This window comes from Octopus bimaculoides, chromosome 3 (genome assembly GCF_046866305.1).
Source record: "Octopus bimaculoides isolate indiv1 chromosome 3, ASM4686630v1, whole genome shotgun sequence".
NCBI lineage: Eukaryota > Metazoa > Mollusca > Cephalopoda > Octopoda > Octopodidae > Octopus > Octopus bimaculoides.
In genome coordinates, this window is record NC_142930.1 from 48,212,219 (window position 1) to 48,225,420 (window position 13,202).

At 35.6% G+C, this 13,202-nt stretch overlaps 1 protein-coding gene across 1 annotated transcript in view; it reads right to left on the reverse strand.

Annotated features, from left to right (window-relative positions):
* Positions 1-4,076: 4,076 nt before the first annotated feature.
* LOC106878125 (kelch-like protein 24) overlaps positions 4,077-13,202 on the reverse strand; it is a 44,607-nt gene continuing 35,481 nt past the window's right edge. Inside the window, exons 6-7 of the mRNA XM_014927242.3 lie at positions 12,520-12,657; positions 4,077-9,796 (exon numbers count right to left, since the gene is read on the reverse strand). Coding sequence (XP_014782728.1) covers positions 9,603-9,796; positions 12,520-12,657 — 332 coding nt within the window. The 3' untranslated portion in view covers positions 4,077-9,602. The remainder of the gene's footprint in view (positions 9,797-12,519; positions 12,658-13,202) is intronic.

Genomic DNA, 13,202 nt, shown 5'->3' on the forward strand with positions numbered 1-13,202 from the left:
ACCTTCATCAAATCTATGTCTCTTTCGTAGGGCAAGGGGCTAACAATACTATCATAGAAATAGAACTTTGTATTACTGTAATTGGATCTTTTCTGTTGCTGTCACAAAATTTTTCAAATCTTAAAATTTAGTGAAAATTTTCAAATTCGTGTGAATCTGATCTTGTTATTCATTTGCTCTAGAAAAATTTTAGGAAAATGTTACAGAGGTTTCGTATGTGTATTTGGTGTGCAAGATTCTTGATGTGGATACGGGTGTTGAAAGAAATACAATTAAACCTTGGGAGAGGCATTATGCCGGTAATAAACATACGCACTGGTTCAGTCCTTTATTAATTTATAAATAGTATTTAGTTTTTAGTCTTTTTTAATCATTTCATTGCACACTTGCAATCTCTTCTTTAACTTGTCTCTCCACTTCCATTTATTTTGAGTTTAAAGTTTGATTATTTTTACCCAGTCAGAAAACTGGATTTGAAAGTTGGCAATATAAAAAGGAAAGATCCTCAATGAATCTTTCTTTTTTTTGTGAAAAATTACAAAAAAAAAAAAGACTACATTATACAACTGTAGTTCAGCTCATATAAACAATTAATGCATTTTTTGTAGCAAAAATTCAAATACAAAAGTTTGAGATACACTAAGGTTAGAGTTTTAAGGTTTGGGTTTAGGGTTAGAGTTAAGGTTTGAGTTAGAGATTAGAGTTGAGATTTAGAGATAGAATTAGGGTTTAGAGTTAAAGTTAGGGTTGGCGTTTAGGGTCAGCTCGAATAGTGGGTGACCTGTAGTTAACATATTTTTAGTGAACAATTTTCGAAAATTTTTCTGGAACAAATGAATAACAAAATTAGACTTGGTGAGAAAAATTACAACAATGTAACAAGTTTGAAAATTTTCACTTAATGCTAAAGTTTCAAAAAATGTAACAGCAACTGAAAAGATCATCAGTTTTCCTGTCTGATAAAATAAATAAAGCAAAACAAACATTCAAACAAACATGTAAACGATTTAAAAAGGAAATATCCTCAATGAAATTTCTTTTCAAAAAAATTATAAAAAAAAAAACAAACAATACGTTATACTTCAGTAATAATTCAGTTCATGTAAATAATCAATACATTATATGTAGTTAAGACTGAAAAAAATGAAAGTTCAGAATATAGGTACTCCTCAAAGGAAATAGGTAAAGAAATTACACATAGTGGATGTAGCAGTTTTAAGCAGACAACAACTTGGCTTGTTAGTTTGGAAACAGGCATCAATGTATCTGTGGCTTTCAATTGGCTAAAATTACCCAAAATTTTCAAACTTTAAAAGCTATTAACAATTAGAACAAAACTTTAAAAATTGAAAACTGTGACATCACCAGAAAAGATCAATTTCAATTCTTTTTCCTTTTTCTCACCAAACGAAACCACACAGCAAATTACTTAAAAGAGGTTTGGTTAAAAGAGATTTGAACCAAACACTTTAATTAAATAGCATTCATAAGGCTTACCTGAAAGCTGTACATACAAACACTACTTAAATATACAAATAATTAGACTAAGGTACTATTATGTTTGTATGTTGCCAGTGACAATGTAATACTGATATGTGCTATATGTTCTTTTTTCTTTTAGACTGTTTTCCATCATTGGACAGCAACCATACTGGGGAACCACCTTGAAGTGCTTAACAAAGAAAAAAAAGAAAAAAAAAAAACTTAATATGTAAGTCAGATACTTATATTATCAGTCTCTTTTTCCCAATTGCTTAGTTGCAGGGATGCAAACAAACCCACACCAGTTGTCAAGCAATGGGGATAAGCACAGACACATATGTATATATGGGCTTCCATACAATTTCCATCAACCAAATACACACAAGACATTGACTATAACCCCAAGATGATCAAAAGACACCAAGATATCGTACAGTGGGATTGAACTTGAAACTAGTGTTGCAAAGCAAATTTCTTAACCACAGATATACTTGTGCAAACACCTACTTTACCAGCTTCAGCTGAAATCTACTTTGATCTAATCCTTGCAGGTATGGAATAGTGTTGTTATTGCAACATACACTAACATTCTAGATGACAATTTTTTTTTTTTTTTAATTTCAAAAAATGCTATTTGGCAGATTAACAAAAAAGATGCCTTTTCTATTACGTCTGGTCTTCTGCAGTGGTTGGTAGCATACTCTTTCCCCATTAACCAGATCAAACATTTCACTGTCTTCTCCCAGGGATGCAAACCTCTAGAATTCCTTCCTAACCCACTAGCATTCAGATTGTCAAATGTAATGCTTCTTTATTCACATTGTTTTCAATTAATCATACATTATCTTGTTGCTATTAGACTTCAATGATGCAATTTAATTTTTTAGAATGACATTGTAAGGTCGGTGTGAGAGGTTGGATGTGGCCAGTTTGAACATAGAACAAGTAGGATATTTCAGCCAGTTGAAGGGCCTTAGAGTCAACCTAGCTAAAACCAAAATCCTAATAAGTAGGAAGGTAGATAAAACACAAACCCCTTCAGGTAGATGGCCCTGCTCAGTATGTAGAAAAGGAGTAGGTAGTAACTCTATAAGATGTACCCGGTGCAAGCTATGGACACATAAGAGGTGCAGCAACATCAAAGGCAGGTTAACTAGCAAGTTAGTTTTTGTTTGTGGCAGATGTTCAGGTGCAATAAAGACTGCAAACAAACAGGAAACAACTTCTATCTCATTCCAGGGTGAAAAACTAGAGGTAGTCGATAGCTTCCGCTATCTGGGCGACCAAGTTAGTAGTGGGGGTGGGTGCGCTGAAAGTGTAGCTGCTAGAATAAGAATAGCCTGGGCAAAGTTTAGAGAGCTCTTACCCCTGCTGGCGACAAAGGGACTCTCACTCAGAGTAAAAGGCAGACTGTATGACGCATGCGTACGAACAACCATGCTACATGGCAGTGAAACATGGGCTGTAACTGCTGAGGACATACGTAAGCTCGCAAGGAATGAAGCCAGTATGCTCCGTTGGATGTGTAATGTCAATGTGAATACCCGTCAGAGTGTAAGTATCTTGAGAGAAAAGCTGAACATTAGAAGCATCAGTTGTGGCGTGCAAGAGAGACGATTGCGCTGGTATGGACATGTGGTGAGAATGGAGGAGGATAGCTGCGTGAAAAAGTGCCACACCCTAACAGTTGAGGGAACCCGTGGAAGAGGTAGGCCCAGGAAGACCTGGGCTGAGGTGGTGAGGCAAGACCTTCGTACATTGGGCCTCACCGAGGCGATGACTACGGACCGAGACCTTTGGAAATGGGCTGTGCGTGAGAAGACCCGGCAAGCCAAGTAAGATCGTTGCCAGTGCCCCTGGACTGGTTCTTGTGCGGGTGGCACATGAGATGGACCATTTTGAGCGTGGCCGTTGCCAGTACCGCCTGACTGGCTCCTGTAGGATTTTCGAGCGAGATCGTTGCCAGTGCCCCTGGACTGGCTTGTGCGGGTGGCACATAAAAGACACCATTTCGAGCGTGGCCGTTTTCGTGCGGGTGACACGTAAAAGCACCCACTACACTCTCGGAGTGGTTGGCGTTAGGAAGGGCATCCAGCTGTAGAAACTCTGCCAAATCAGACTGGAGCCTGGTGTTGCCATCCGGTTTCACCAGTCCTCAGTCAAATCGTCCAACCCATGCTAGCATGGAAAGCGGACGTTAAACGATGATGATGATGATAGCAAGTTTAAATGCTAAAGGGTTAAGCTACAAGTTTTCTCAATATCTGAAAGATACTGCAAAACATCATGGATACTGTCCCCCCTCATGCTTCAACCAAACATACGCATACATTAAAAATACACAAGTCATCTGACAAGCAATTACAGTTATACAATTGGAGTAGATGAGAAAATAAGACACTGGTAATATTTTCTAAATAAAATTTATTTTTTATTCATTTAAATAAATGTACTAAAAGAAATTCTAGACTTGTAAAGCTTGCAAGTTTGCCTTTTAATAAATTAAACTGCTTTCCAAGATATATTAATTTGTAAACAAAGTAATTTTTGAAAATTCATCTTTAAATAAATTTAAAAAAAAAAAAAAACTAAAATCATGCTTACTCATCTTTTATTAAAATTTACAAAAGAAAAAAAAATCAAATTCCAGCACAGATATAAAATATGTTAATTTAATATGTTTACAAATATATAATTATATACACATGATACAAAAGTAAATAAGCAAAATTGTTGACACAATCTTGTAGATACATGACAAAACTGGTTCGAATATACAAATAAGTGAAAAATAAAGTGTCTCCTTTGTGTAAGACTTAATATTGGTCCATTTAATAGAGAGAAGGCAGGACAAGACTGGCAAGTGTAACAAAGGAAATCATCAAGGTCAATGGAGGGATGAACGAAAGATGAAAGCAAATGCCCAGAACCAGCTCAAAATGACATAAAATATGAAAATGAAGACTTTCTGGTTTGAAAAAACAGCCATTATTTTTCAGTGAAGTAAGAATCAACTAATATTGAAAGTGAAAGAAGGGAAAATAAGTATCGTTGTATTAAATATCAATTTTAAAAAAAAATATCTAACTAGACATGGAGAAATTATGTAAATCTAAAGCAAAGCTCAGTAACCCTGCAACTTTAAACCAAATATATCAGATATTAAAGGGAAGGGTGTATATAAAACTTCCAATAAACTTCATCTTTATTAAACAAAACTACAGTTAAACTAGAAAAGCAAGTGTAATTCTACTCAAACTACAAACACTTAACTGGCTTCCACTATCAACCAACAAATACCAAATTGGACTAAGGCAGGCTAAAAAAAATTCTAAGTACAAACAACTTAAAATTCACCATAATAAATAGAATGGAGAAATTAGTCATGATGTACAAACCATCTACAGCAAAAGTATTCAACTATACTTAATTTTCATTCCAATAGGGCCACCATGGTTACAGCTATCAAAAATTCTCTTTAAACCAACTAACCGTAGTTAATCTCTATACATTACATTGACACTTTATATCTCTGCTCGTAGTTAATCTCTATACATTACATTGACACTTTATATCTCTGCTTCAACAATTATCTAGAACACACTACTAGTTATCATACTGAACATACTAACCATATACATAACACAAAGTCTCATGCTTTTGCATAGCTTGGATAATAATACCACTTAGATTATCCATTAACTTTTGAGTGGCTCATGGAAGGATTTTATATCATGAATGAGGTAATAGTATCATCTGTTGCTTACAAGACCAAATTGTCCCTCTTCGTAACACCTATTCACAGCTAAATGGATTGGACCAATAAGTATTAGGTGCCTTTATATAGCAGCACAATGATGTACTAATGAAAGAAAAACAAAATTTTAACCTGTTATCCTAACAATTCAGTTGGTAGTGTTCATATCACACACAACATCAAGATCACTATACTTCAACTTCCATGAAAGCTTGATAATTCTATCTCATCTCCATGAAGCATAACAGCATGTATTGCAAACATTCACCGGGTAAAGGATGAGGGGTGGGCAAGCTTATCATCGTAACACTACCAACATTAAAATTTTAACAAAATCAAATTTGGGAAATATTAACAGAAAAAAAAAAAAAAAATTACATTCTTTAAGATTCATGTTATCAACAATGGTACATAAAGGTATATGATGAAACTAGTTTAAACTAGTCTCAAATTTTCACTCACGAAAATTGCTTTTTGAAAATTTTGAATAAACTTCAAAACCTTAAAAAGCTGTGCTGTTTCAAAATATTTAAAGCAGGAATGAACAAAGACAACACAAGGGACAGAGGGAACTCTTTGGTCTTATTGAGGATGATCTCTAATACAGAGAGCATGATAAAATCCACCCAGTCTAAGTTGTCAAATGGTTGGTGATAAGGACACCAGACATAAAACAAATGCCAAAAATAACAGGAAACTAGCTAACTGTTGTGCATGCCTGATGATGGAGGACTGCAATGGAAGGTGTAACATTGTGAGATCTGTCTACTTCATGCCAGTATGGAAAAACAAATGTAAAATGATACGGTGGGGGGAGGAGAAATTGGTCTATTTATAAAGAATGTGGGATAGAGAAAAACAGACATTTGTGCAAAAATAGCAGTAACTGAAATTGTATTAAACTGGACAAATTACAGGTAACTATACTGAATGATAATACTCAACAGATCACATGTAAAAATAACAGATTAGATGTAGATCACAAGAAACATCTCAACAGTTGGCATAAGTCACAAAATAAAAAATAAAAAAAAAAAAAAACATCTTATATAGCTCATGAGAAAGATCTTAAATGGAAAAAAAAAATTCCTTCAATTTTAATACCATGTCATTCATTTCAATAGATAAAATATCACAACTGATAAAATGATTAGAAATGGCAACAAAATCTTGACATTTTTGTAAACTTCAAGTAGCAACTTGGGTGACTTGGTTGGAACAGGTGAGAATTAGGTGAGGCTAGAACACTGAGCAAGATCAATAATTTGCACTGCAACAATGTGAAGGTGGCAGCCAGTCAAAAACAGATATTAGATTTAACATATCTTTAGTATAAATTCAATAGAAAAACAGCTGAAAGAAGAGGTAGAGTCTATATACAAATGGTGCTGAATTAAAACAAAAGATATCTTAGAACTTGCTGGTTGTCAACTTCCCATTAACCCCAAAAGTAATTCTAGGTTTTAAAAAAATGTATTCCTACATGGTCAGTATATAGTGATTGATAGAAAGGTTAGGTTTTAATAAATAACATTTTTTTCTCCTTTTACATATGAGTGAAGATAATTCCCATATGAGTCCATTCTGAGGTTGGTGCAGATAATATGGAACTTATATAAGTGTATTGAAGGAATATGTTGAAGGAGAGAATTTCACAGCAGTGGTCAGTTTTAGAAATGAGGTGCAATGTGGCATGAAGTTTAGAGAAAGAAACTTATTACAGGTGACAGACAAGAAGCAAATAGGTGGGTGTAATAGATATGTTTAGGTAGAAGACGTGCATGTTCAATCAAACAGTGCTCATTACAATAAAAGAGATACAGTGAGCACAGAACAACAATGCTACAGCAATTAACAATGTCAATGATCTTATCCAACACCAAATATGAGGACAGTGCACCAACGAGAGATATTTGTTAAAGCTCAGTTCAGATCTGAAAGCCTAGTTACTTTCTTAAGATGACAAAGTAAGATAGATGCAGCTTGCGAAACATGTCAGCACGTTGGAAAGAACCAAGATCAGATAAGCTGAAAAGAAGAGAAACCCATGGAAGTCCAGAGCCACCTGTGCATTAGCACAGGAGTTCAAACCACACCTGTCCAATGTGCAACAAGGCTTTATACCCATACTGAACTTGTCAGCTATTCAGTAACAATGAGTCCACAAACTTATGAGTGATGATATGGCCATTGTCCATATGGATAGATGAACAGTTCCAAGAAATCTATATGATTAGTTCCTGATATAATCCATGAAAAGTTACTTTAACCAAGAGCTTATCTAGATACACTTCAAACATTAATATGAAATGTAATGGTTAAGAATCCTGAAGTTACAGGTAAAAACCATGTAAAAAAAGCAGATCAATGGTTGTAACTTCACAGAACCCATCCTTATGGGTAACAGAGGAAGAAATTGTTTAGCAGACACAAAGCCAGATTTTTTTCTTTTCTGAGCAAGGAATAATGTTAGTCAAATCAACCCCGGTTTTTGGCAGGTGTTTTATTTTATTAACCCTTCAAGGATGATAGGTGAAAGTTGATACTGGTTATATTTGAACCCTACACAAGTGAAAAGTGAGAAAAACATGTTTATAATTATTTATAATGATTTCCATTCAAATCTTTCAATCATATCAGAGACACTTCAGACAAAAAGAGATGCAGTTAAGTCATAACTGTTATCAATGTTAACTGAAATAAATGAAGTGAAACCATCTAACAAAAAAAAAAAAAAAAAGACAGGGGCTAAAATTAACAGAATTGTCAAGTATATCGAGGGCTTTATACTGATTGAAATTTACTAACTAGTTGGAGCAGCTTTAAAGGACTACATAGAAACTTATTGCCATATTGAGTTATACCTCAGTATAGAGTAGTTAACGTCAATTGTATCAGAAAGCCTGGTTGACAGCAGATTCTACAACTTCACTGATAAGTATTTAGATACAGAATTAGCACCTAATATACAAAGCATATACTCTAGTAACAGAGTCGGCACTAGGAAGTGTAGGGCTCAATTAGAGAACTGTCAGTGGGGTACTTTACAAGAGCTGAACATTAGGAGCTTGAAGCTCCATCATTAGCCACAATGATATATTAAAAATTCATCATAGTGACTGCCACTTGAGCATGTGCACTGGGTTCTCTCTTGGTGCAGAGCCCAATTTGAACAAATTTGTCTAAATGGTTTAAAACTGGTCCTGCTAGCAGTGACAATCTTAGGAAAAGTCCAAATTTGGAAAAATAATAGCTTAGAAAAACAATAAAAAAGATAACACCCCTACAAAGGACATTCTTCAGTCTATAACAAAGTTATTGATTTATTAATATGCACAATGATTTGACTGAATATAGAATATCATCGATTAAATTTCTTTCAATTGAAATAAAATTTAGTTAACTAACCCTGAAACATTGAAAACAGTTGCACCATTCACACCCTATTTTTAAATCAACAAAATATCAGCAAAGTCTACATGAATGCTAAAACCTTACAACCTTACACTGTGTTGAGAAATAAAATGATTGGGGCTTCTATACTGACTCGGTGTACAGGAATGCAATATTAACCCCATAAATTTCAGAATAAAGTAAGGCTACTTTACTCTCACTCATACAATTTGGCTGTTTCTTATGTATATATTAAATAGTGAATTGTTACTTAACTACAGGGTCAATTATACATAGGCATGGTTAATTAAAAGAAACCCCAGCACATGGTAGAAGCCAATTTTATCAGCTTGAGTGAGAAATAATGCAATGTTGGCCCAAGGAACATTTGAATCCAACATCAAAAGCAATAAAACTAAATTCTGTCATAAACTGAGCCCTGTGCACAATATGATGCACCTTCACATTCTTCAGCTCATTCAGTAAAAAAAGAAAAAGGGGTTGAATTTAGATTTTTTTTTTTTTTTTTACAAGTGTTTCCAGTATCAACACTAAACAACATGTCCTCCTAAAACTCAACTTCTTTAGTCCAAACAACAGCAAATACATCCATGCATACACACGTATGTACAAATAAATACACATTTTATAAAGCGCTCTGTTGCAACAAAACCAGTCAAATCACATGAAACCTACTGACTCAGCAAAGTTTGAAGAAATTTATTTAGGTATTTACTCAGATCTCTTGGCAGCTTAAAAACACTAAGACAATTTCTTAGTTCATGGAGAATAAAAAATATGGCATCGTGGTGTTTTGTTCTTTATGAAAGATTGTTTACAAATAAACTAAGAAACAAACACCAGGTACCAACAACCGTGTTTTATGAATACAGAAAGTACAAAATAACGATGATTTGATGATTTAATCTGTTAATGAGGAGTGATTAGAGGCTTCTTTGATTCTCTGCATTTAAGTGAAATTAAGCTGATTTATAAGGTTTGCCACAACACAGCCAAAGGTACTCATAACTGTTGGTAACTCTTGACCTTCCATCCATACTTCTTGACCATTACTGTCCTCTTGTAACCAGCAAAGGCCCGCCATCCAACTCTTGTCATCTTCGCCACCCACAGTTAACACTTTGCCGTCGTAGCTGACACAGCCTGATGTAAGATAGAAAAAATCTCAAGTCAGAATTAGTTTTATCAAAAATAGAACAATAATTAAATCATTAAGTGTATTAAATAGAAGTATCCTCCATTACAATTTTAATATTGGATACAGTTATAGCTATACATATTTCTACCATTAATTTTATACTAACAACTAGCACAAATGAGTAATAATTATTATTGATGCTTTTCAGATGAAAATTTCATAAATTTAGTAAACATTTTTTCGAGATTTTCTATTTCTTAATCTTAGAGGGGTTTTTTTTTCCAGTAATACGAGAAATATTTAAGTTTATATTTTAGACATCCAGGGTAATTTTATTTATTTCCAGAAGATTTTTCTTTTTCCTGAGTATTTATGTATCCGGAAAAAAAAATATATATATAATTGAGAACTGAAGCAATTACCTCCCTTAGAGCATATTAAAAAGTTACATAATGATGCATTATACAGCAGAACTAACAGAATATAAAAAATAGTCATTACATTTAGAGTTCAAATAAGTACAGTGGATCAATTTGAATATAACCTCACCCGAAAGTCGTGTCCTTGCACCTAATTTGTAGGGAATTAGTGTTGTATTTGGTATTAATGTAAATTTATAAAATATCTACTAAACATCTGGCCCTTATTTCTTTGACACCTTCCCATCCCAGCTTTATCTTTCACCACACTCCTATCTACAGACAGGAAACCAAATCAGCAAACGAGAGAGAGAGAGAGCTTGTAACAGCCTATACTGGAGAGGGCTATGTAAATGAGCAAAAGCTGATAGTCGAAATGTTTAATATACTATTTTAAATTATATGATTGCAGTAGCCTGAAACTAACATCATGAGACATATAATTTCAATAAAAATACTGTGTGTGAATGTGTGTAGTTTATTTCGCTAATTTTATTTGATTATTTTGAGACAGACCAGCTTGAGGAGTGTTTAATCTTGAAGACAGTGACACAATCCAACAGACAAGCTATTTTTAGAAAAAAGTAGATAAATATTTTTTTTTCTTTTCTGTATCAAGAAAATATGTTGGTTTTAATACAATACATTATAATGTCAACTTCATAACAGCAATTAGAAAATATTTTATAGCCAAAGACTAATTTCCAAAACACAATCAAATCACAATACTGAATTTTGTCAGTTCTTTTTTTTTCTTTTAAATATTTTTAGCCAAAGGTGTATAGGTCAGCCCCACTGACCTTTGTTAGCCTTCTCAAATTGATGAGGTCAATATTCCACATGAATTTATGTATTAGAATGTATACAAGAAAAACATGAGTGGGACATTAGTAGGGGATGGAGCAGTAGTACCCATAAAGACAGACTAGTAAAAATTTATGCGGTTGATGTTCAGCTTGAATAGTTATGGGTTAATCTTAAGAGAAAAGATGCTGGCAAGGGAAGTATCAGCAGTCATGGGTAACCTGAGGCCTATAGAACTTACTGGATGGCAACATCTAACAAAAAATTTAACTTGAATTCTAGTAGTAGTGCAGCTCATCCAAAGTTAAGCCATGTTTCATGTAGCTCACTTTTCAAAAAAAGGTTGCTCATGCCTAGGTTGCAATTGCAGGAAGGAAGGCTTGAAAAAGTGTTTAATCAGGGTTTTGATAGGTCAGATATAATGGTAATAATCACTACTATAGGCACAAGGTCTAAAATTTGGAGAAAGTGGATTAGCTAATTACATCAACTCCATTGCTCAACTAGTACTTATTTAATCAACCCCAAAAGGATGAAAGGCAAAGTTGACCTTGGCAAAACTTGAACAGATACAGTGATAATGTTAGTAAGAAATGAAATGGTACTGACTGAAAGATGCACACACCAAAATAGTTCAGAGGAACAGCAGTAGAAGTTAGAAAATAAGTAAAAGAGACAAAGAAGAAATGGTGTGTGTGAGCCAGCAGCTGATGTATGTTCAATGAGTGAAGAAATAGTATGTAAGTGTTGGCTGAGAGAAGAAACTGCATGTGTACCTGTGATTAGTTGTAGTTTGTCAAGTGAAAACAAAAGCAATTTGTGTGAGTAGTTTAATATATGAATGATTGCTAATCAGTCGATTAGCATGTTCTTGGATACAGTCAAGAATGTGTGTGTGTGTGTGTGTGTGTGTGTGTGTGTGTGTGTGTGTGTGTGTGTGTGTGTGTGTGTGTGTGTGTGTGTGTGTGTGTGTGTGTGTGTGCGTGCGTGCGTGCGTGCGTGCGTGCGTGCGTGCGTGCGTGCGTGCGTGCGTGCGTGCGTGCGTGCGTGCGTGCGTGCGTGCGTGCGTGCGTGCGTGCGTGCGTGCGTGCGTGCGTGCGTGCGTGCGTGCGTGCGTGCGTGCGTGCGTGCGTGCGTGCGTGCGTGCGTGCGTGCGTGCGTGCGTGCGTGCGTGCGTGCGTGCGTGCGTGCGTGCGTGCGTGCGTGCGTGCGTGCGTGCGTGCGTGCGTGCGTGCGTGCGTGCGTGCGTGCGTGCGTGCGTGCGTGCGTGCGTGCGTGCGTGCGTGCGTGCGTGCGTGCGTGCGTGCGTGCGTGCGTGCGTGCGTGCGTGCGTGCGTGCGTGCGTGCGTGCGTGCGTGCGTGCGTGCGTGCGTGCGTGCGTGCGTGCGTGCGTGCGTGCGTGCGTGCGTGCGTGCGTGCGTGCGTGCGTGCGTGCGTGCGTGCGTGTATGCATAACATCATTGCCTTAGATATGTAAGCTGCTTTAAGGCTCAATTTACACATACCAGCTCCACATAATGCATTTGGTAATTCAGGCCCCATTGACCAAGATTCTGTCTCTGGATCAAAGATTTCCACAGAACTAACACAGTGTTCTGGAATGAATTCCCTTCGCCACTTTTCGCTAACAGCAGCATTGCCACCTGAAGATAAAAAACAAACAAATTGAATCCCATTGTTAATACAAGTCAAATTATGAATTATATAAAATGATAATCCAACTTTTCAACCTCTTTGGTATGGATGGAATGCTTCTATAAATTCAGGTATTTGTAGTTATCTGGGTCAGTGCAGATTTAGCAGGCCTTAATTTTTTTTTTAAAGCAAGCCTAAACAATCTAGTTTTATTCAGGCTTACTATACCTAGGACTACATTATTCAATCTTTTATTTGAAAAGCAGTAGGATACAAGTCAAAGGAGATTTGACAACTATTTCTAGCAGACCAAATGATCATTGAACCTCCTTTGTTCAAGTGTTTATAGAAATTGAGGGAGAATGTTTAGTAGCTGAAGGTATTAACTGCAGTCTAACTAATCTGTATTTGTACTAACAGGTCATGCAGATACTGAATTAGACATTCAACCCTTGGTATGGTAAGATCTCATCTGTTATCTTTTACTTGTTTCAGTAATTTGACTGTGACTGTGCTGGGGCAGTGCCTTGAAAGGTTTTAGTTGAACAAATTG